We start from the raw sequence: 25,821 nt of genomic DNA on the forward strand, positions 1-25,821 counted from the left end.
CCACCGTATGTATATTTCTCTCCCACCCACCCACCCCCTCCGAATGTAGTCTCCTCCCCACCGTATGTATATATTCTCTCCCCACCGTATGTATATTTCTCTCCCACCCACCCACCCCCTCCTAATGTACAGTCCCCTCCCCATCATACGCTGTCAGGATCTATGGGTAACAGTACTGTATATTTGCATATCGTATATGTCACAAATGTATTTAAATACCTGTATGTCATGTATGTCCCTATGCCATAAATGTCATGTATGTTGTGTATGTCATAAATGTCACTATGAATTGAAAATGGGGGACCCTGATGTAAACAAGACAAACGTCTTTCTCTGGTCTGCATCCCCTTAACAATTGTGTGTATTGAGCCGTAGGCCTACTGTATTGTACCCATTCTGCAATCTGTTAAATAAAGTTTTCATTCATTCATTCACACCAAAGAAAGACCCCTCGTGCCAAAGAGACCTCACCCAAAAGAGAGAAACCCCTCACCCCAGAGAGATCCCTCACGTAAAAGAGAGAGACCCCTCACCCCAAAACGAGAAACCGCTCACCCCAAAGAGAGAGAGACCCCTCACACGTCTGTGTCGGTTCAGAGGAGGAGCCTCCTTATTTCTTGCACTACTTATTATTAGCACTATTACTCAGTAGTACTTTATATCCAGTTTAATCACCTGTACATTGCATATTACTATTGCACTGTTACATTTGCACTCTGGTTGGAATGGATGCCAAACATATTTCCGTTGCACTGTACTTGTGTGTTGCGATGCCGACAACAAACTATCATTACACATGGGCAAAACAGAGTCCATTCTCTTCGGTTCAAATAACAAACTCAGCAAGACCGATGGCTTCTCAGTTACAGTGGGTGACAATATTGTCACAAGGAAAGATTAAATTACCTACCTGGGTTCCATCCTAGAGGCTAATCTTTCCTGTGACAAAATGGCATCCAATGTAATAAAAAAAGTCAACCAACGAACTCGATTCTTGTACCGGATCTCCTCTCTGGTAAACAATAATACCCTGAAGACTCTAGCAGGAGCACTCATTCAAGGGTACTACGACTATGCTTGCACGGTGCACCTCATGGTACCAAAGCACCTCAAAGGCACTAAAAACCAAATTACAAACATCTCAAAACAAACTAGTCAGACTACTGCTTGACCTGACTCCTAGAACCCACCTCACCCCTGCCCACTTTGACAACCTAGGATGGCTTAGAGTAGACGACAGAGTACAGCAACTTGCAATGGGCCTGGTCTACAAGATACACTACACGACCAAGGTACCCATGTACATGTCAAAATACTTCCCAAAGGTCAGTGAATACCACGATCACAGAGGCAGCTCCACAAATCATGTTAAACCCAGATTCGGCTCAAACAAGGGACTAAACACGTTTAGCAATTATGCCACATCAATGTGGAACGCCCTACCCAAAGCTGTAAAGGAATGTGAATCACTACCCACTTTCAAAAACACTCTCAAAGAACACCTACGGGAGACTGCAATTCGAAACTGGCCCCTACAAATGTCCTAACCCAGTTGTACAGTAAATTACCAAGTATGGCTTTGTCAGTATTCCAATGTACAGTGTACAGTGTCCCCCCCCCCCACCTCCAATGTACAGCCCCCCACCCAACCCCACCCCACCTACCCAACCTCCTCCAATGTACAGTTTCTACGTCAAATGTATATACACTCTTTTTCTGGACACTTTTTGTATCACAAACAGTACTGTATTTGCAAATCTGGTATGTCATAAATGTATAGATGTAGCAGTACTGTCTATCTGTATGTCGTGTGTGTGAATGAATGAATGAATGAATGAATGAATGAAAACTTTATTTAACAGATTGCAGAATGGGTACAATACAGTACGGCTCAATACACACAATTGTTAAGGGGATGCAGACCTGAGAAAGACGTTTGTCTTGTTTCCATCAGGGTCCCCCATTTTCAATTCATATAGACATTTATGACATACACAACATACATGACATTTATGGCATAGGGACATATAGGTATTTAGTACTGATACATTTGTGACATAAACGTATTCAAATATACAGTACTGTTACCCCTAGATCCTGACAGAGTTTATGATGGGGAGGGGACTGATTAGGAGGGGGTGGGTGGGTGGGAGAGAGATATACATACGGCGGGGAGGGAATATATACATGCGGTGGGGAGGAGACTGTCTATTAGGAGGTGGTGGGGGTTTTGGGCATTTACGGTGGCCAGTTTCTAATTGCAGCCTCCCGTAGGTGCTCTTTAAGAGCGGTTTTGAATGTGGGTAGGGATTCACATTCCTTTACAGCTTTGGGTAGGGCGTTCCACATTGATGTGGCATAATTGCGAAACGTATTTAGTCCCTTGTTTGAGCCGAATCTGGGTTTAACATGATTTGTTGAGCTTCCTCTGGTGTAGTGGTTGTGGTATTCACTGACCTTTGGGAAGTATTTTGACATGTACATGGGTACCTTAGTCGTATAGTGTATCTTGTAGACCAGGCCCATTGCAAGTTGCTGTACTCTGTCGTCTACTCTAAGCCATCCTAGGTTGTCAAAGTGGGCAGGGGTGAGGTGGGTTCTGGGGGTAAGGTCAAGTAGTAGTCTGACCAGTTTGTTTTGTGATGTTTGTAATTTTGTTTTAAGCGCCTTTGAGGTGCTTTGGTACCATGAGGTGCACGCATAGTCGTAGTACCCTTGAATGAGTGCTCCTGCCAGAGTCTTCAGGGTATTCTTGTTTACCAGAGAGGAGATCCGGTACAAGAATCTAGTTCGTTGGTTGACTTTTTTTATTACATTGGATGCCATTTTGTCACAGGAAAGATTAGCCTCTAGGATGGAACCCAGGTAGGTAATTTCGTCTTTCTTTGTGACAATATTGTCACCCACTGCAACTGAGAAGCCGTCGGTCTTGCTGAGTTTGTTATTTGAACCGAAGAGAATGGACTCTGTTTTGCCCATGTGTAATGATAGTTTGTTATCAGCGAGCCATATGCAGATTTTGCCTAGTTCCGAGCTGAGGGTTTTTTCAACCTGCAACTTGTTCTTGTCAGAGACCAGCAGGGCTGAGTCGTCCGCAAACAGGAACAAGTTGCAGTCACAGGCTGACGACATGTAATTTGCATAAATTAGGAAGAGTAGCGGTCCTAGTATGCTTCCTTGTGGAACACCACAGCTCACTGTGAGGGGGGGGGGATAGAGTACCGTTTACCTCTACCATCTGCTCTCTCCCCTCCAGGTAGGATTGCATCCAGCTCACTGATAAGCTATCAAAACCAATTGCTTTTAGCTTGTCAATCAGAATGGAGTGATTGACAGTGTCGAAGGCCTTTTGTAGGTCCAGCATGACCATGCCGCAGTATTTGCCCGCGTCCACCTCTTGTTTGATGTGGTCGTTCAAATAGAGGAGGCCTGTGACTGCAACTTGTTCCTGTTTGCGGACGACTCAGCCCTGCTGGTCTCTGACAAGAACAAGTTGTAGGTTGAAAAAACCCTCACCACGGAACTAGGCAAAATCTGCATATGGTTCACTGATAACAAACTATCATTACACATGGGCAAAACAGAGTCCATTCTCTTCGGTTCAAATAACAAACTCAGCAAGACCGACGGCTTCTCAGTTACAGTGGGTGACAATATTGTCACAAGGAAAGACGAAATTACCTACCTGGGTTCCATCCTAGAGGCAAATCTTTCCTGTGACAAAATGGCATCCAATGTAATAAAAAAAGTCAACCAACGAACTAGATTCTTGTACCGGATCTCCTCTCTGGTAAACAAGAATACCCTGAAGACTCTGGCAGGAGCACTCATTCAAGGGTACTACGACTATGCGTGCACCTCATGGTACCAAAGCACCTCAAAGGCGCTTAAAACAAAATTACAAACATCACAAAACAAACTGGTCAGACTACTACTTGACCTGAACCCCAGAACCCACCTCACCCCTGCCCACTTTGACAACCTAGGATGGCTTAGAGTAGACGACAGAGTACAGCAACTTGCAATGGGCCTGGTCTACAAGATATACGACCGGGGTACCCATGTACATGTCAAAATACCCAAAGGTCAGTGAATACCACAACCACTACACCAGAGGAAGCTCAACAAATCATGTAAAACCCAGATTCGGCTCAAACAAGGGACTAAACATGTTTCGCAATTATGCCACAACAATGTGGAATGCCCTACCCAAAGCTGTAAAGGAATGTGAATCACTACCCACATTCAAAACCGCTCTTAAAGAGCACCTACGGGAGGCTGCAATTCGAAACTGGCCACCGTAAATGCCCAAAACCCCCACCACCTCCTAATAGACAGTCTCCTCCCCACCGCATGTATATATTCCCTCCCCGCCGTATGTATATTTCTCTCCCACCCACCCACCCCCTCCTAATGTACAGTCCCCTCCCCATCATATATACTCTGTCAGGATCTAGGGGTAACAGTACTGTATATTTGAATACCGTTTATGTCACAAATGTATCAGTACTAAATACCTATATGTCCCTATGCCATAAATGTCATGTATGTTGTGTATGTCATAAATGTCTATATGAATTGAAAATGGGGGACCCTGATGCAAACAAGACAAACGTCTTTCTCAGGTCTGCATTCCCTTAACAATTGTATGTATTGAGCCGTACTGTATTGTACCCATTCTGCAATCTGTTAAATAAAGTTTTCATTCATTCATTCATTCATTCATTCATTCATTCATTCGTTCATTCATGTGTCAGTGGAGTGGGACGTTCTGAAGCCAGATTGGAATTCGTAGATTAGATTTTTTTCCGCCAGGTACTTTTCGACCTGTTCGAAGACTATTTTCTCCATGACTTTCGAGATGGAGGTAAGAATAGAAACAGGGCGGTAGTTGCCTGGGTCTTATTTGTCATATAATTTATGATGAATTGAAAATGGGGGACCCTGATGTAAACAAGACGAAAGTCTTTATCTGGTCTGCATCCCCTTAACAATTGTATGTATTGAGCTGTACTGTACTGTACCCATTCTGCAATCTGTTAATAAACTTTTCAATCAATCAATCAATCAATGCTCATATCAACACTGGTTGCACGCTAATGACGCCACGTGCATGCGCGCTCCCAGGCGCGTGCGCATAAATGTTCCCTCGCATAATTAAGGACAGACTAAAAACAGTGCCTAATTGCCTCTACGAATGGAATGTAACACCTGACGACCGGCGCTATTGATATGCAAAGTAGCCAGGTGGGTACTGCGAGTTGGCGCGTCAGTCGAGTGCAGCGCATTCCTGTGTGCACGCGCACATCCGTGCGTGTGCGTGCACGCGCTTCTGCTCACAAAACCTCGTCCCATGAGCAACGCATCAGTTGTGTGCTGTTACTGTATAACGACGACAATACATTTCAAACTAATCTAATCTAATGAAGAGCTTTATTTTGAAAGATGCCGACGGCTTCAATTGCGGACCGGAAGTCCCGTGACGTCGTTGCTGCTGCTGGCTTGACAGCGCTGCTGCTGGCAGCAGAGAGAGAGAGAGACTAGTGTGTGTATTATGGTGGAAACAAGCCGACTGATGACAGCTGTCAGTTGAAGACAAAACGCCGTCAATCATTAAAGAGGGGCCGCGGGGCTCTCTAACTAAACAGCCACGACGAAAGGGAATTACACTTTTGGAATTACCGGGGTTGCTTTGAAACTTCGACGAGGGCAATCTTTTGGGGGAAAAACGTGACGCGACGTGAGGAGCGGTGCCAGTGTGCCCTGCCCGGCTGTCTCTCATGAGGCGTTAGCATCGCTGGCTAACTGAGCTAACCAGCTGCACTAGTTAGCCAGCTCGACCAAGAGCAAGAGAGAGAGAGGGGACTGGCGGTCGGTGTTGGTGGGGGTCATCATCATTAGATCCAACCAAAGCAGAGTAAGAACCGCGTCGTTAAGTTTGTGCAACTTTTCATAGAGAAATGCTGGAGCTAACGTGATGCTAGCCACCTAGCTTACCCATTAGCCTGCTAATATTTTGAATAGGATCGAATGGTAAAAGTGTGAACCTATTAATGCTAACGTCGCTAGCTGAGCTGCTGGGATGGAACACAGCTCCATGGTGTCATCTGGCATCAGAGAGCTCACAACTGAGCTTAATTTAGAGCTAGAGGGTGCTATCCGAGTAGCGTCATTACATTTGTTAGTGGAAATGCCTGAGCTAAATGTGTTCATTAGTTTAAAATAAACACCACAAACTAGCCAACTCTCTTGAGGAATACGCTTCCACTCAGGTCGTTGGCTACTAGTAATTGTAAACCTTTGATTGTGAAACAGCTATCTTAACAGCCCACCAACAAGGGATCGTCCTGTTCATGGACTCAACCTGGTTTCTTATCTGGGCGTTTTTCTCACCTTATCAGTATCATTGCCAGGGAGCTAGCTGAACGGCATAGCTGGCTATATTGTGTTTGGGTTTCCTTGGGTATCCCACCCAGTCAGTTAGCAAGTTGTCTATAACTTTCACCAGAAAACACCTAATGGACTGATCGAAAATATTGTCTGAACATTACAAAGTAACATTTGTCCTGTTACTGAGCATCCAGGCATTATGATAGTTTGAACATTTACATTTAGTCATTTAGCTGACGCTTTTATCCAAAGCGACTTACAAGTTCTGTACGACAAGTCATCAGGAAGGGCACAACTCTATCAGCTGAGTAACAATGTTCATCAAAGTGTTGGGTGCTACAGTGTAGGTTAGTTTATTAGGACAAGTGTATGACAGTAAGGTTAGTTAGGGTTAGATATCATGTGCCACACTTCATATTGTCAATATGCTTAGCAAAAAAAAAGCAGCATTTTCTGATCAACCAAATACTGGGCTGTGTGTGGTTGGGAAGGGCTTGCTTGTCAGTTAACAGCTGGTCTATGTCAGCTACAAGTGTTTATCCAAAGCTCTTATAGGGGACCAGACACGAGTGACCGTGTGGCAGGAATGAGAGCAAGGAGATAGGGAGTGTGTTTTTGTTAGTCAACCGAGGGAAATCATGGAGGTCTACTGAACCAACGCACAGCAGCTGACCTCAGAGACAGGCTTATGTTTCCACTCAGAAGTTGTCTCAGTGTTTATTCCAATACATTTGTCTCATCGTGTCATAGTATCCACTGAACCTGTCACTGTTATTCTTAACACGTTTGTCTTATCACTGAAGTATTACCCATTGTCACCATATTATATGTATGCATGCAGCATTTGTGCTTTTATCCACATCTGTACAATTCAAGTGTAAAATATAAAAATAATTCTTTATTTCTTTCCTGTCATTTTGACCATTTTAATCAACAGGGGGAAAAGCTCTGTTTAGGCTCTTGGAGGTGGAATCGTCATCTCTTGCTAACCTTTGTCGTTTGTGTCTAGGTGTTTGCCACTGTGGTACTTCTGACTTGGCCTCAGACGTCTTCGGCGGGGCTGCAGTTGGCACAGACAACATGGGGACACAGGGCTCTGGTAGAAAGCGTGCCCCTCTCAAAGACCGCTTTTCAGCAGAGGATGATGCTTTGAGCAGCATTGCCCGGGAGGTAAGCTGCTCACTCGCCATCACAATACCACCCTTGTTTGTTTGTTTTTCTCCCTCTGCAAGTGTGATCTTGTCACACTGTTGGGATCAATTTAAAGATCCCCATCGACACATGTTTTTAACACTTTAGACATGTTGTTTATATCGAATAAGCAGCTTTTGAGGAAGTACAGAGAAGCCCTCCCCCTTCCTCCTTCAGTTGAAGAATGTGAAAAGGGTGCTCTGCTGACATGTTCTGCACAAATAACAATCTGTATAGTCAAAGTCATGCCTCCAAGAGGAGTTAAAGGTGCTGTAAGCGGTGTTTTTTTTGTTTGTCAAAATAAGTGGTCTACATGTTAAAATAATAGCTCTACATTCCAACAGCCATCACTGTTATAGAGTGTTTGGTCAGTAACATGGGTCTCCCAGTCCCACCGCTCTGCAGTAAACAGAAAATGATGAAGCACGTTCAGTCACAGACTCATACCCCCCCGACACTCAACTAACTGTCTCGGCCAGTCCTTCATACCAGCGGCCATCAGGCTCCACAACAGTGGGCAGGGACTGCTGCCAGACATCCAACTACAACTACTAGGAACCTAAAAAGGACAATAACACTAATATGCATACTGCACCTTATGTGATACTGTGATACTGTGAATACTATATATTTCAGTTTATTAGATAGTTAATTATATTGACTTGTTATATTGTTTACAATGCTTGTTTTTACTACCTGTACCCTCCCCTCCCCCATGCTGCTATGATGCCTGAATTTCCCCAAGGGGATCAATAAAGGAATAATCGTATCTTATCTTAAAATACATTTCCTGGTATCCCGTTCCCACTTTATCCAATCAGGAGAGAGAACTCTACACTGCAAAAATGGTCTGACAAAATATGAAATAAAAACTAGTTTTAAGAAAATGTGTCCTTAAAACAAGTAAAATTATTTACAAGTGCAGTACGCAAATGTGGCTTGGCAAGATTTCTTAAAAAAAATAATAAAATAAAAAATACAAATCTGGGGTTCTCTCTCCTGATTGGATAAAGTGGGAAGGAATACCAGAAAATGTATTTTCTGTTTACTGCAGAGCGCAGCGACTGGGAGACCCATGTTACTGACCAAACACTCATATCATTGATGGCTGTTGGAATGTAGAGCTATTTAACACACATAAAAAAAAATATATATACAAAAAAGACCACTCACAGCACCTTAACTGTGGAAAAGAATAGCTGACAATGGGCAGATGCTTCCAAACTAAGGACTTATTAAAAAAAATGGAGGAAATCATTCTATAGCTTCATACATATTATTTGTTGCCTCCACAAATCATATATGATCCATCCTACATGTGCATTACATGGAGCGTGTATAGCCTAATATGTTCAAGGCGGCACGTCTTAAGTAAGTATGTAGTAACGATGCAACAACTTGGAATTGATAGCCACAAGCCACATCGTTATGTAACTGATAGCTGCAATTTGACGATATTAATTAGGCGTACCGTGGCCTTCAGTGTTCACTTGGCATCCACCTCTTCTTCAGTGTGTTCCACGTCTTGTCCTCTTTAGCTGTTGGCAAAATGCTTTTACAGCCTGTCAACTAGTGCATGGTTTGAATGTTCTGAAATCTATTCTGTCGCTTTGATTCAATCAATCAAATCACATAATAAATCCCCGCCACTCCTGACGGCCGGCAGCCAGAGGCAGGTAGCTGTTGAAATAAGATAAGTTATTCCTTTATTTACCCCTCGGGGAAATGTGGGTGCCATAGCAGCATGGGGGATGGGGGAGGGGAGGTACAGGTATGGGCAGGGTAATGGTAGAAAGACTAGGCAATAAAATTAACTCTGAATATTAAAATAGGAGAAAAGTAAACCGTGTATAAACATCTGCGATTTAAATCAGTGATTCAGAAGGAGACGAGGCTATCGTCTCGAAACGCTGGCCTTCAAACACCAGCCGAGGCGAACGTAGCAAAACGGGCCTCTGAGGCACATATACTGACACATGTTCACACATGGCTCTGTTTGGTTTGAAACGGTCTCGTTATGTGGATATTCAGGTTCCACCAGTCAAATGGTGCCTGAGCGCGGGCGGGCGGTGGGGGGGGGGGGGGGGAAGAAGACAGCTGGTTTTGACCACAGAGAGGGGATCTGACTCGACTTGGAGCGTTTTTAAGGTGGAAAAAAGAACGGGGGTAGAGGAGAGGTAGAGAGAGAGAGAGAGGCAGCCCGGCCTGTAATGACTTGCCCTGGGATTATTCCATTCTGTTCAGCTACAGGGCTGCCATTCCTTTGCTCTTCTCAAAGAGGGGCGGGTGGAAACACAGCGACTGCAAGACTAATACTCTACAGAAAGTCGGTCCAATGGGTTTAGTTGTCTTAGTTTTTTCTTTCTGGCACAGAGAAAGTGTCTGGATCGGTAATAAGTTATTTCTGCAATGTTTCTGATTTTTTTTCTTTTTTTCACTTGGCTCTTTACAGCACACACATCACAATGGATCAACCCCCCCCCCCCCCGCCCCTCAGAGATTTTAATAGATTCTTGATCCGGAGTAAGAAAGGTTTATCTAGGCTCTGTGAAAAGTTGCACGGTGCCAAATGCCTTGACACTAAATACAAGGCTCGCTCTCTTTATAGTCATGCAGGGCCCGTCATAGAAACATGAGTCATCTGACCCACCCAGCCGAGGCCCGAATGATTCAGCCTTTTGCCGGAGCGAACGCCAGACTTCGGAAGGTGCTGGAAGCGCCTGTGTGTGCGATCGCTGTGTGGTTTGCGAGGTCAACCTCGGAACTATCACACATCGCCACCTTCCCTGAACCCAGTCCTCCCCGAACACGGCGGCTCCTACCTCGGGGGGCTTGTGCCTGGGCTGAGAGTCCGTCTGTACTCTGCTCACAAACGGAGCACAGTGCGGAGGCACGCTGAATTTGAGCCTGCACCGCCAAGCCCAGTTTGGACACCGCTTGCATTACCGGGCAGGCGGTCGCTCTGAATACCGGCGGCTTGCTTATAAGTCTCGCTAGTATCGGCCGGGCTTTAGGATAAGATGATCACCTCGTATAATCGGCCGTGGGGGATTGGGACCCAAGGGAGCTCATGGTATTTGAGCAAGGAAATCACTCGAGTGTGTTTTGTGTGGGAGTGAAAGCCGCAGGATCATAGTCCATTAGGACTGGTTAATGACGTGGTACCAGTATCTCAACCATCTCTCTTTTATTACAGACTTCCCAAAGCGTTTCATGGAATTTCTGGAATATCGTTTGAATTTTGAGAGGTGTATTCTGTTCAAAGGGAATTCAGGGAATAAGATAAATTCTCTGGCAAAGTCATGGAATATAAGGGAGATTAGCAAATGGGTTAAGAACTACTTCACCAGGTGTTCATTAGCCACGCTGTTGTTCTTCCTCCACTATATGGACTTAATATCATATTGCAATTATGTCAGCCTTGTAATAAGTGTTATTCAAAGTTTAGGCTTATGTTGAAACTCTAAATATCCTTTCCATGCAGTTTGAAAGCTTTTCAGTACTGTAGTTCTGCTACAGCAGTGTACAGCTGTGGGGATACACATTTGCCTGCTATGCAAAGTGTAACCGTATGGCAACACGGAGACTGCCTCTCCCTGGATTACCCAGTCGGGATTGTATTGTATTGTGTTTTATTAATGTGTGGGTAACTATGGACTTTGTATTTCTGGGTTTGAGTAAACATGTCTGCTTTAACACATTCCCTGCCACGCTTATATCCATCAATGTTTGATAACTGCCACCAGTCTAAGCCTATGGAGATGTTTACCTTCTTTGCAGGGCTATAACTTTTTAAATTGTATTGCTAAATTGACATTACTATGGCCCATTCAACATCGATTATCTATCGTTCAGGATGTAGGAACGTTTTACTTTTTCATTCATAGGTTCATACGAAAATACTGTCTAGAATATAAATATGTTTTTATCGTTTTCTGCAGTAATTCCTAGAACGTGAGATATAGGCATAAACCTAAACGCATATATAGATTATCAAATGCAGTTTGTTGGCGATACACGCTATATTAAAATGTTCAACTGTACATGATCCTAAACGTTATGACTGATCATGCGCGGGTGAACGGGGGGGGGTCGTTTATAATTCCGTGATCGTCGGTAAATGCTTTATGTAGTATGGGTGATATATTGATCGGAGCAGTTTGCATGGATAATAATAAACAAACGCGCTGAAAATGACGTCAGTGTCCTCTTACCGTTGGCCGGTGAGACTGGAGCAAAAAGATCCCACTTATTTGATGGCGATCGAGTCGATCCATTTCCGGTTTGTATAATAATAATAACAGCCCAAATCATATCGATTATTGAGTTATGGCAGTGATCCATATACACGGTGTGTGTCTTGAGTCCCGCGACAATATGCGAGTGCCGGACGCATTTCCAAGATGCACCGGGATCACAAACGATCCACTTCCGGTTTGGCAACTCGCCGATCATCCACCAGGTGGCAGTATTGAAGCGTTGCAGAGTTGTGCATGCTCCCACTGCATCATACCAGGCTCCGTGAGGGAATTATGAATAACATGGCGAAAAAATGAAACATGATCTCAATAACGTCGTACGCCGTGGATTGGCAGAATTCGCATGAACTTGAAACACGTTGTATGACGTTTATGGCGCAGGATGTGTTGAGCACGACTCCTCTTTTACATTCTTACATTTGAAAATGTAAAAAGAAAAGGATGTGTAGAATATTATAATTGTACGGGCGGCTAGGTGGTGTAGTGGGCAAGGCGCTCGCCACCAATGCAGGAGACGCTGGGTTCAAGCCCAGCTCTCCGCATTGCTATCAGCTTGGCTGGTCGTTCATACTAATACAATTGGCAGTATTAGGGGGTGGGGATCGGACGTTGTGGACAGCGACTCCTACAGGTCTGTTGGTGCGCCTGCGCAGTAGAATCAGGAAGCGACGAGGGCGGCGTGTCCCTCCCACGCAGACCCTCGCCGCTGAGAGATCGCGCTGTTCAGGTGAAAAGATGCGACGGCTGCTTCCTCGAGTACCGGAGGGGACACGTGATGCAAGGCTTCGTCCACATTGCAGCCGGCTTGTGGGAGGCATGGCCTAACAGCGTTCGAGACACGGGAGGGTAGAATTGGACAATACGAAATTGGGGATGGGAGAAAAAATAGAAAAATGGGGAGAAAAAGTAGACAAAAAAAAAATAATATTATATGTACGAGGACTTGAGTCGTCAGTGACGAGGTCAATGTGGGGTCAGAGTCCTGCCTGACTGGGGGCCTGAATGCCTTCTACAACAGAACTGCGTTTTCGCGTCTCTGATTGGTCATGTGTAGGGATGGGTACCTTTCACATTTGAACCGATACCGGTACCCAACGGTACCTTTTTTCGGTACTTTAGTCTCAAGAAATTTAATTTACCTACCTCAGTCGTAAAAAAAAAATCCAAACTTCAAATAACTACAATTTCGACAGTTTTCGGCTCGTCATTGCTCCGACTGCTTTGTTGTTGAATCAAGTCAAATCCTAGGTAAGCATATATTGTGCGTGTGAACGTTGACATGAAAAGAAAAAAGGTAAAAAAAAAAGGTAAAAAAAAAAAAAAGGTAAAAAAAAAAATTATTTTTTTATTTTTTTCGGTTTCTCACTTGATTCGATACTCGGTAGTACCGACGTGTTTCGGTTCGGTACCTCAAAAGTACCGAATTCGGTACCCATCCCTAGTCATGTGACATGTACGCCCAATCGTGGGACAGCAAGTTTCTACACTGGTTAGGCTTAGGCGCTCGTTCGAAGTCGGTTAAGGTTAGAGTTTGTCTTAGAGCATGGCGATAGAACGCCAGGTAGTTTGCAGGCTGTTGGACCCGGAAATAGGCGCAGAACTTGCTGTCCCACGATTGGCGCACATGTCACATGACCTGGCCAATCAGAGCGCAAAACTCGCACGCGGAAACGCAGTTCCGTCGTAGAAGGCATACACGCTGACTGGGGGCTCGGACCACAGCCATTGTTCAGCTTCACTGGAGTCCTTATGCGATTGTTGGCATAAAATATTTTAGTCTGTCGACCGAAACGTTGGGTTTAAGTATTCCTACATAAAGTGAAGTAGCGAGAATACCAGTGTGCTCCAGTATTCCTACCAAATTCAACCACCATTATGCCATAACATGAATTACAGTATATTTAACATTAAACATGGCACACAACCATGTCAGCAACCTGCTAGTTCCCTGTTGTGTGATATTTAGTTTTAAGTACAGGCTGTTTCTCCTCTATTCCTGGATGGAACAGTTCCAGAAACATCATGTTCTCTGTTATTCGTTAACGAGAGACGTCATGGAATGGAATGAACTGCATTTTTATAGTGGCTTTTTATCCAAAGCGCTTCACAACTTATGCCTCACGTTCACCCATTCACTCACACACCGATGGCAGAGGCGACCATGCAAGGTGCTGACCTGCTCATCGTTAGCAGTTAGGGGTTAAGTGTCTTTGCTCAAGGACACTTCGACACGCTGCCCCGGGGAGGAGCCGTAATCGAACCGGGAACCTTCCGATTACCAGACGTCGACCGCTCTACCTCCTGAGCCACTGTCGCCCCCCAAGTCGTATTGGAAGCCGTGCTCGTCTGTCACGCCAGGATCTGTCGCCTCGCCCCCCGGCCATCACGGAGCGCTGTCTGCCCGGCGTGTGTCTGTAGATTCATGTCGTCACCTTCCAATGAAACTGACCGACTTCCTGTTGCTCCATCGCCTGTAGTCTGAACGCCCTGTGAAGGAACAGGGCAACAGAGAGTGTCTTAAAGCCCTGTGAAGGAACAGGGCAACAGAGAGTGTCTTAAAGCCCTGTGAAGGAACAGGGCAACAGAGAGTGTCTTAAAGCCCTGTGAAGGAACAGGGCAACAGAGAGTGTCTTAAAGCCCTGTGAAGGAACAGGGCAACAGAGTGTCTTAAAGCCCTGTGAAGGAACAGGGCAACAGAGAGTGTCTTAAAGCCCTGTGAAGGAACAGGGCAACAGAGAGTGTCTTAAAGCCCTGTGAAGGAACAGGGCAACAGAGTGTCTTAAAGCCCTGTGAAGGAACAGGGCAACAGAGAGTGTCTTAAAGCCAGGGCAACAGAGAGTGTCTTAAAGCCCTGTGAAGGAACAGGGCAACAGAGAGTGTCTTAAAGCCCTGTGAAGGAACAGGGCAACAGAGTGTCTTAAAGCCCTGTGAAGGAACAGGGCAACAGAGAGTGTCTTAAAGCCCTGTGAAGGAACAGGGCAACAGAGAGTGTCTTAAAGCCCTGTGAAGGAACAGGGCAACAGAGTGTCTTAAAGCCCTGTGAAGGAACAGGGCAACAGAGAGTGTCTTAAAGCCCTGTGAAGGAACCGGGCAACAGAGTGTCTTAAAGCCCTGTGAAGGAACAGGGCAACAGAGAGTGTCTTAAAGCCAGGGCAACAGAGAGTGTCTTAAAGCCCTGTGAAGGAACAGGGCAACAGAGAGTGTCTTAAAGCCCTGTGAAGGAACAGGGCAACAGAGAGTGTCTTAAAGCACAGGCCATACAAAGGAAATGAGTTTGTTTCGTTTTGTGTACTGTTTTTATTTATTTGTTAGAGACGGACAACATACATTAACACATTCGGGGGCCAACCACGTATATACGTGTTTCGGCGCCATGCTTAAAGGGCCAACCACGTATATATACGTGGCAAGGTTGTTTTGGCTTTTATTCCATTTTAATATCCTACTCAATGTCACCGAGCGGCACTGCAGATTTACCCTACTCTTGGAATTCGGAAAAGTGCATTACCGGCCAGATCCTCGTAGGGGCGCTGTCTCGATAATGCAGTGTTCCCTGTTACAGACCGTTTTTTTTTTTTTTTTTATTATTATGAATGGTCTTTTCTGTTAGCCTAAAGCTATGCGTGTAGCCGATCGCCTAGAATAGTTTTTGGGACGCTGAATTCAGTGTGCAGTAAAGGAATATAGCATCAGCCAATGGACATATGGATCTACCAGATGGCGATCGATAACTGGGAAATCCTTTTTGCAGTCCAACCGGCCACAGGTAAGAGCGATTTGACCTCAATTTCAGCTTGGTCGGGCCTTGCTTTGATGGCCATCCACCCGGTCAGCGAATGAGGCTACTGAGGCTAATGCCGTTATTGGTAATCAATAATCAGAAACGACGTCCCCCGCCCCCCCTTCATGCAATCATGGTGGACCATGATACCGACAATATGCATTTTGAGTTTAGCTTGTCTATAGCCGAAACGTTCGATTTAACGTTATTAGCTTAGCACCCTATATTTCGCATTCCAGGAAATACCCCAGAACATTCTGCTATAGCGTTCATATTCAAGACGCTATAAAATGGGAACGTATTGATGAATAAATTTTTTTATTTAAGGCATATTGAAGGGATGGTTTATAGTGTCAATTGACAATGAGAATGGACAGATGGCAATAATATAAAGTATAGATTTAGCTCTACAAACAGCCTCACGCACAATGAAAGGTTGTTTTGAAATGCTGGCCGTATAGAGTGGGCCCCGTCTAATCCCAATGGCCCCGAATGTGTTAAGGAACATTTTATAAAATAGAATGTAAATGTACCCAATTGTAGCCAAAAGGCTAGTTTACATTGGCAGTCCCCCTGCCAGAAATAATGGGCTAGTAGTAGTACTCCCGATACCGATACCTGGGCTTAAAACATTACTTTCCTAACTTGGTGAAACAAAATGTAACAAATGAACACATATAGATATAAATGAACTGAATTGTTATTTTTTTAATTTATTATATAAAAATGTATATATATATATATAAAAATAGTCTCCGATACCCGATAATACGATATTTTAGTCATATCTGGGCCGATATCAATATCGGATTGGTGCATCCCTAGCTAGTACCTTAACCTAGTACAAAAAAGATTAAAACACAAGTACAAACACATTAGCAATAACATACATAATTCAACCCTTTCAATATACACAGTTCAATCCCCACATTAGTATACACATCAGTGTTCACATTTTTTTTTTATCCACTTTTTCTCCTTATTTTCTATTTTTCTCCCATCCCAATTTCGTATTTCCAATTCTTCCCTCCCCTGTCTTGAACATTGCTAGACTATGCCTCCCACTGGTCGGCTGTAGTGAGGATAGAAGCCTTGCATGCATCACATGTCCCCTCCGGTACACGAGGAGGCAGCCTGTCGCATCTTTTCACCAGACAGCTCAAACTCTGTGGCGAGGAGTAAAGCGTGGGAGGCTCACGCTGCCCCCGATACTTCCTGTTTCCGCTGTACAGGCGTCGCCCAACCGACCTGTAGGAGTCGCTGTCTACAACGTCCAATCTCCACCCACCGGCTTTCCCACCCTCTAACACTGCCAATTGTGTTAGTATGACGACCGGCCAAGCCGGTAGCAACGCAGAGAGCTGGGCTTGATACCAGGCCCAGCATATCCTGCGTTAGTGGCGAGTGCCTTGCCCACTGCGCCACTCAGCCGCCAGTGTTCACATCTTTGAACCAATTCCTAAGAGCTAAGATTATACTTGAAGGCGTTGAATGAAATGGGACTCTCCAATCTTCTGTGGGTTGATTGATTGATTGATTGAAAATTGTATTAACAGATTGCAGAATGGGTACAATACACTTTCGTCTTGTTTACATCAGGGTCCCCCATTTTCAATTCATCATAACATATATGACATACAGGACATACAGATAGACAGTACTGTTACATCTAGACATTTATGACATACCATATCTACAAATATACAGTACTGTTTATGAGTACAAAAATAGTCTAAAAAGAGTATATACATTTTGGGGGGAAGAAACTGTACATTGGAGGAGGTTGGGTATAGGGGTGGGGTTGGAAACTGTACATTGGAGGGGTTGGGTTTGGACATTTACAGGGGCCAGTTTCGAATTGCAGTCTCCCGTAGGTGCTCTTTGAGAGTGGTTTTGAAGGTGGGTAGTGATTCACATTCCTTTACAGCTGTGGGTAGGGCGTTCCACATTGATGTGGCATAATTGCGAAACGTGTTTAGTCCCTTGTTTGAGCCGAATCTGGGTTTAACATGATTTGTGGAGCTCCCTCTGGTGTTGTGGTCATGGTATTCACTGACCTTTGGGAAGTATTTTGACATGTACATGGGTACCTTAGTGGTGTAGTGCATCTTGTAGACCAGGCCCCATTGCAAGTTGCTGTACTAGTCTGTCGTCTACTCTAAGCCATCCTAGGTTGTCAAAGTGGGCAGGGGTGAGGTGGGTTCTACTTCTAGGAGTAAGGTAGTCTGACCAGTTTGTTTTGTGATGTTTGTAATTTTGTTTTTAGCGCCTTTGAGGTGCTTTGGTACCATGAGGTGCAAGCATAGTCGTAGTACCCTTGAATGAGTGCTCCTGCCAGATTTTATTCCACTCAATTGAGACTGAAAAAGGTATATCGTGCAAGTCATTCCAGAAATTGCAATATCAGAAGGGTGTAGGGGCCTCTCACTGGCTGGAGTTCTGTCAATCACTGATCAGCGCTTCAGTGACTTCAATCCAGCCGTCTGTGAGCCACAGTACAGTCAACAGTTATTCGTTTTCTGACCAAGAATCAGTAATTGCAGTTTTTCCCAGTTGCAGTTCCTGTTGTTGATTAAAATAGCTCTAATTTGGATACTTGGGCCAATATATAATAATTAGGGATGCTCGATATTGGCTTTTTTACCGATATACCGATATTGTCCAACTCTTAATTTCCTATACCGATATTAACCGATACCGATATATGCAGGGTCCCCCCCCCCCCCCCCCAAAAACGGAATAATTTCAGGTAATTAACATTACATATCTCTTGTTGTGGAATTAACACAACATTATGCATACTTTTGACAATAAATAAAATCAGAATTTGTTCTTACTTGCTTGCCTGGGTAAATAAAGGTTATAGAAATGTAAAATAAAAATTGAAAACCGATACCGATATTTTCCGATATCACATTTTAATGCCAATATCGGCCGATAATATCGGTAGGCCGATAATATCGGACATCCCTAATAATAATATATTTAGAATAATTGTACCGGTGATTGCCCTGTATTTGTTTGGCTTTGGAAAGCAATAAGCCCAGTTAATGATTTTTAGAGCTGGGTATTGCCACTGATTTCCCGAATCTCGATTTGATTCACAAGGTCCGGAATCGATTAGTTTTACCATTTAAATTCGATTCAATGCTATAACATTTAAATGGTTCAAGGAACCCCCTTAACATGTTGCATTGTTAAAAATATCAATGTTTACATTAAGAATTGACTCTTGGGCGGTCAGGTGGCGTAGCGGAGATTGTGCTCGTCACCAATGCAAGAGGCTGCGGTCTCGACTCCCGGAGAGTCAGCATTGCCTTGGCTTGGGTTGATCGCTATACTAACTCGTTTGGCTGAGTTAGGGGGAGGGAAGCCGTGGGTGGGTCCTGGGCGTTGTGGACAGCGACCCCTACAGTTCGGTCGGGGCGCCTGCACAGCGAGGGTAGGATCTGGAGAAAGGTAGTGTGACCTTCCACACGTTACACTCTCCCGGTGAGAATGCGCTGGCTGCCGGCTGGCTGCACATGTGTCGGAGGAAAACATGTGACAGTCTCCGGCCTCCCGGACCAACAGTAGGGGGGGGGTGCGCAACAACCAGGAAGGGGGTTGGGAATTGGCATAACGACTAACAGTGGGATGGGAGAAAAATCTGAAAAAGGATGGGGGGAAAAGATTATATAAAAAAATAAAAATAAAAATAATTGACTCTCAAGCAGTTACATGAATGTACTTTTTATTGGAACATTGGCTTTTGCATATGTCACGTCTGGGTGATGTGTCTCAGTAAGTGGTTTCGTAGATTTGATGTATTTCCACAATATCTATGTCTGTCACTATAGCCAATGGAAATGCTAGAAATGGTCACGTGGGCTGGGAGAACCAATGGAAAATGCCTATCCCGAGGCCAAACCTAATTGCCGACCCCTGGTCTACACCCTCCCCAGACAATGCGCGCAACGACCAGGAAGGGAATTGGCATAACAACTAAATTGGGGGAAATCGATTTTTTTGAAACCAGCCCTAATGATTTTATTTTCTAGCAGTGGGGGCAGCTGCTAATGAATGCAAGTGAAACACTGAATTGTCTCTTCCAAGGACCCGTTTGGTTTAATTTTACTGTTCTAATCAGGCAACAAGGTCGGGTCACTTGCATAACTGCCTACTGTACCTAGAGAAGTTCTAGTATCGCAAGAGTAGGTCTGTTGTTAAAGTACTGTACGTTTTTTTTTAATCCTCCTTTTCTCCGCCTGATTTTCTATTTTTCTCCGCATCCCAATTTAGTCGTTATGCCAATTCCCCCCCTCCCCTACCTGGTTGTTGTGCGCATGTTCCTTCTACTGGTCGGTACAAGGGAACCCTGAAGTCTACCACATGCTTCCTCCGACACATGTGGAGACAGCCAGTGGCTCTCTTTTCACCTGGCAGCGAGGACTCTCATTGGTGAAGTGTAACGCGTGGGAGGTCACTGCCTTCACCATTTCCTGCCTTTCGCTGAGCAGGCGCCCAGACCTGACCTGACCTGCTGTCCACAACGCCAGATTACCACCCTCGACTTCCCTCCCGCTAACTCAGCCAAACGAGTTAGTATGACGATCGGCCCAAGCCGCAGGCAATGCTGTTGAGTTGAGTTGAGACCGCAGCCTCTTGCATTGGTGACGAGCGCAATCTCCGCTAACGCCATCCGACCGCCAAAGTACTGTAAGTTATATTATCATGTAGTTAATGCCAGTTTACAGTTACAGTGACAGCTTCATCACTCCGATAAGACTTTTATTTTTTTTTGGCGACTTTTTCCAGCCAAGCTGGTAGCAATGCCGAGAGCTGGGCTCGAACCCAGCATCTCCTGCATTAGTGGCGAGCACCTTGCCCACTGCGCCACTTAGCCGCCCTGATAAGACACCTTTTATAATCAACTTTTGATTTCAATTTTAGACCTATTCAGATTATTATTGCAAATTTGTACAGCATGCTGTAGTGCGTAGTACAGGATGCTGATGAAGTGTCATTACGTCTTGTTTTAACTAGTACATAGAGACTACGGCTCAGCTTCTTCCCCCAGGCCATCAGAACATTGAACACTGAACTCTCCACACACAAGTACACATGAGCACATACACACACACACACACAACACACATGCTGAATTCGTATATCGTAATTTAGTATTATTGCACAATCAAAGCGGGCATGGCCACCCGTATGTGACTAATAAACCTCTTGAATCTTGGATCTACATCCAGTAAGTCCACAGCAGTGTTCTTCCCAGTCTTCCGTCTCCAGTAGCCAGGGTTTAGCCTTGCTGTGTGGCCTCTCTGGCGCTCAGTGAGCGTCTCCATTGTCTTTGTAACGTTGTCAAACCTGGCAGGGTTCCCACAGTACCTGGAAAACATGGAAAACATGGGATTCATTTTTTCATTTTCCAGGTATGGAAAGGCATGGAAACTGAGCAAAAGTGACCAATTACATGGAAATAGAAACAGTTGTCCTGGAAAATTGTATTGGATGATGTGTAATAAAATTTAACTATTGAGCACAGAATTAACATGAGTTTATAAAAACCCTTTACATGTGAACAGCTTTTACTGTAGATAGAAATGGATGATCCCATGTTGTAGAGCATGCTCTTGGCATCCTATATGGTATATTGGATGTTGGAATTTGATGCAGGCAACTTGGTGAGCAAGGGAGCCTTGGCATCTACAGTGAAACTTGAGTGAAACTTCTTATGCAAGTTTATCCTCAAATGTAAGTAGCTATGTTTTTTTTTTTTTAAACTTTGACCAGTCAGCTGGTTCTTTTTAGCGTTTATCGCTTTTTCGTCGCATTCATACTTGGTCAAGTTCGACCGACAGAAGCAGGCTGAAAGGGTTCAGATGGGGGGAAAGACACTCTGGGAAAGGCACGGCTGCCGTCCGGGATTCGAACGCGCTCAGCCCCAGATCGGCGCGAGCGCGGTTGTCCACGGCGCTGAAATAGCACTCGCGGTACGTGGTGAGCTACTGGAGCTCCCCAAGTAGCTGTGTTTTAACTGTGTGGTAAACCTGGGTTTATCAACGTTAGTTAGTAAGCAGTGCAATCTTTCAGCAGTCAGTCTGGAATTAATGTGCATTCAAAAGTGCTGAATAAATGTTTTATCATAATGGTGATTATTAATATTATTTAACTTAAGTTTTGCCATAATCATGTCTTTTGCCATAATCAGATAGCTGAAAAAAAAGAATACATTATATATATATTTATATTAATAATTTTCGGCCTTTCGGCATTCGGTTTTCGGCCAACTGTTTCCTATTTTCGGTATCAGTTTCGGCCAAGAATTTCCCTTCGGTGCGTCGGAAACCCATTGGGGGGTGCGTCAGCTAGGTCGGGAGGTGACAGGGGGTGCACGGCCAAAAAAGTTTGGGAACCGCTGCATAGATCATCACTTAATATGGTACCTGGAAAATCAGGAGGTAGTATGGAAAAAAATGTCAAGGCAAGCGTGGGAACCCTGCCTGGCTTGAGACGGGACACCTTTCACAACCTGGCCAGACCTGAGCCAAAGCCAGCTGGAACTGTTGTATCATCATGGGTTTCGCTTGTGTACCACAGTTAGTGTTGTGACTTTTGAAAGGTTGCCTAGCAACCGGAGAGTTTACAACAAACGCAATGGAGACACAAACCCAAAACATAACATACGATACGATACAAGGCGATAGACCTTTTTGAAGTGATCAAAGGTGGATTTGTTTTTTTAATGTAATCCATGGTGGTGGCACAGCGCCATTGTTACACAATATTGGAAAAAAAACCTGCATAAGAAGCAAAGCCAGCAGCAACGCCTGGCTCCCGTTGCAGGGCGTTCGGTGTCAGAGGAGCTACTGTTGAGTTTTCGAGTATTAGACCTCTACGGCGGGGGTTGGTTTCAATGGAAACACAGTTTCTATTGTGTGCTCCCGACAGCGCCGGCAGGCTTAGCTTGTTTTTAACACTCCGGCCGCCAAACGAAAAAATATTCAAACTCAACAGAAGAGCGCCATTTTCCCTCAGAAACAAGTTTTCGGCGGTCGCTTAGCGACGACGATCCAACCCCCCCACCCCCCCCCCCCCCGGGGCCCGACAGCTGAGAGAGGATGTCTCCTGTGGGACACGGCGCCTAATGCCCGCTCCGAGGGGTGTATGATAGTGCACTTATTCCACCACTCAGATTACCTCTCCAGTCCCATGATGTGGAGCTCTGGGACTGGATGGGCCGCGGGCTATAGATAGAGACGGAGACACAGGACTCAGCTGTGCCGGAGTGTAGAGCAGGTCACACTGTCAGACAGCTCGACAGGTGCAGAACACCGGGGCCAGCCGTCCGTCTCTCTCTCTCTCTCTCTCTCTCTCTCTCTCTCGCTCTCGCTCTCGCTCACACACACACAGTGTGTTGTCTCTACTCTCCCTCTCTCACTGTGTCTCTCACTGTGTGTTGTCTCTACTCTTTCTCTCTCACTGTGTGTTGTCTCTCTCTCTCTCTCTCTCACTGTGTGTTGTCTCTCTCTCTCTCTCTCACTGTGTGTTGTCTCTCTCTCTCTCCCTCTCATTGTGTGTTGTCTCTCTCTCACTGTGTTCTCTCTCTCTCTGTGTGTTGTCTCTCTTACTGTGTGTTGTCTCTACTCTCTCTCTCTCTCTCACTGTGTGTTGTCTCTACTCTCTCTCTCTCACTGTGTTATCTCTCTCTCTCACTGTGTGTTGTCTCTACTCTCTCTCTCTTACTGTGTGTTGTCTCTACTCTCTCTACTCTCTCTCTCTCTCACTGTGTGTTGTCTCTACTCTCCCTCTCTTACTGTGTGTTGTCTCTCTCTCTCTCTCTCTCTCTCTCTCTCTCTCTCTCTCTCTCTCTCTCTCTCTCTCTCTTACTGTGTGTTGTCTCTACTCTCTCTCCCTCTCTCACTGTGTGTTGTCTCTACTCTTTCTCTCTCACTGTGTGTTGTCTCTACTCTCTCTCTCTCTCTCTCACTGTGTGTTGTCTCTCTCTCCTCTCTCACTGTGTGTTGTCTCTACTCTCTCTCCTCTCTCACTGTGTCTCTCACTGTGTGTTGTCTCTACTCTCTCTCCCTCTCTCACTGTGTGTTGTCTCTCTCTTCTCTCTCTCACTGTGTGTTGTCTCTCTCTCTCTCTCTCACTGTGTGTTGTCTCTCTCTCTCTCTCTCACTGTGTGTTGTCTCTACTCTCTCTCTCTCACTGTGTGTTGTCTCTCTCTCTCTCTCACTGTGTGTTGTCTCTACTCTCTCTCTCTCACTGTGTGTTGTCTCTCTCTCTCTCTTACTGTGTGTTGTCTCTACTCTTTCTCTCTCACTGTGTGTTGTCTCTCTCTCCCTCTCTCACGTGTGTTGTCTCTACTCTCTCTCTCTCTCTCACTGTGTGTTGTCTCTCTCTCCCTCTCTCACTGTGTGTTGTCTCTACTCTCTCTCCCTCTCTCACTGTGTGTTGTCTCTACTCTCTCTCCCTCTCTCACTGTGTGTTGTCTCTACTCTCTCTCCTCTCTCACTGTGTGTTGTCTCTACTCTCTCTCTCTCACTGTGGTTGTCTCTCTCTCTCTCTTACTGTGTGTTGTCTCTACTCTCTCTCCCTCTCTCACTGTGTGTTGTCTCTACTCTCTCTCTCTCACTGTGTTGTCTCTCTCTCTCTCTCACTGTGTGTTGTCTCTACTCTCTCTCCCTCTCTCACTGTGTGTTTGTCTCTACTCTCTCTCCCTCTCTCACTGTGTGTTGTCTCTACTCTCTCTCCCTCTCTCACTGTGTGTTGTCTCTACTCTCTCTCCCTCTCTCACTGTGTGTTGTCTCTACTCTCCCTCTCTCTGTGTTGTCTGTCGGGGCGGCTTTGGGCTCAGGGGTAGAGCGGGTTGTCCAATGATCGAAGGGTTGGTGGTTCGAATCCCGCTCAAGCCATGTCCATCCCATCGCCGTTGTGTCCTTGGGCAAGACACTTAACCTACTTGCCTCGTATGCATGTGAATGAATGTTGGTGGTGGTCGGAGGGGCCGTAGGCGATGATTATTCGCCACGCTTCTGTGAGTTTGCCTCAGGGCAGCTCTGGCTGCAATTGTAGCTTACCACCACCGTATGACTGTGTATGAATGAATAATGGACTCTGTGAAGCGCTCTGGGGTGTCATGAAGAGCGCTATATAAATCCAAGCCATTATTATTATTATTATTATTATTATTATTATTATTATTATTATTATTATTATTATTATTATTATTATTATTATTACTCTCCCTCTCTTACTGTGTGTTGTCTCTACTCTCTCTCTCTGTGTTGTCTCTACTCTCTCTCTCTCTGTGTTGTCTCTACTCTCTCTCTCTCTCTCTCTCTCTCTCTCTCTCTCTCTCTCTCTGTGTTGTCTCTACTCTCTCTCTCTCTGTGTTGTCTCTACTCTCTCTCTCTGTGTTGTCTCTACTCTCTCTCTCTGTGTTGTCTCTACTCTCTCTCTCTCTCTCTGTGTTGTCTCTACTCTCTCTCTCTGTGTTGTCTCTACTCTCTCTCTCTCTGTGTTGTCTCTACTCTCTCTCTCTCTCTCTGTGTTGTCTCTACTCTCTCTCTCTGTGTTGTCTCTACTCTCTCTCTCTCTCTCTGTGTTGTCTCTACTCTCTCTCTCTCTCTCTGTGTTGTCTCTACTCTCTCTCTCTCTCTCTCTCTCTCTCTCTCTCTCTCTCTCTCTCTCTCTCTCTCTCTCTCTCTCTCTCTCTCTCTCTCTCTCTCTCTCTGTGTTGTCTCTACTCTCCCTCTCTCTGTGTTGTCTCTACTCTCTCTCTCTCCCTCTCTCTGTGTTGTCTCTACTCTCTCTCTCTGTGTTGTCTCTACTCTCTCTCTCTCTCTCTCTCTCTGTGTTGTCTCTACTCTCCCTCTCTCTGTGTTGTCTCTACTCTCTCTCTGTTGTCTCTACTCTCCCTCTCTTACTGTGTGTTGTCTCTATCTCTCTCTCTCTCTCTCTCTCTCTCTCTCTCTCTGTTGTCTCTACTCTCCCTCTCTCTGTTTGTCTCTCTCTCTCTCTCTCTTATCTCTCTCTCTACTCTCTCTCTCTCTCTCTCTCTCTCTCTCTCTCGCTCTCTGGTTGTATCTACTCTCCTCTGTGTGTTGTCTCTACTCTCTCTCTCTGTGTTGTCTCTCTCTCTCTCTCTCTCTCTCTCTCTCTCTCTCTGTGTTGTCTCTACTCTCTCTCTCTCTCTCTCTC

General features: G+C 45.1%; 1 protein-coding gene across 2 annotated transcripts in view; it reads left to right on the plus strand.

Moving 5' to 3' along the window:
- Window positions 1-5,540: 5,540 nt before the first annotated feature.
- The window catches only part of lrrfip2 (leucine rich repeat (in FLII) interacting protein 2), an 81,652-nt gene continuing 61,371 nt past the window's right edge, over window positions 5,541-25,821 (plus strand). For both annotated transcript variants that reach the window (XM_084322088.1, XM_084322089.1), the window contains exons 1-2: window positions 5,541-5,917; window positions 7,400-7,560. In XM_084322088.1, the coding sequence (XP_084178214.1) occupies window positions 7,471-7,560 (90 nt within the window). In that variant the 5' untranslated portion in view covers window positions 5,541-5,917; window positions 7,400-7,470. The remainder of the gene's footprint in view (window positions 5,918-7,399; window positions 7,561-25,821) is intronic.

Source organism: Notolepis coatsorum, assembly GCF_963971535.1.
Source record: "Notolepis coatsorum genome assembly, chromosome: 9".
Taxonomy (NCBI): Eukaryota; Metazoa; Chordata; class Actinopteri; order Aulopiformes; family Paralepididae; genus Notolepis; species Notolepis coatsorum.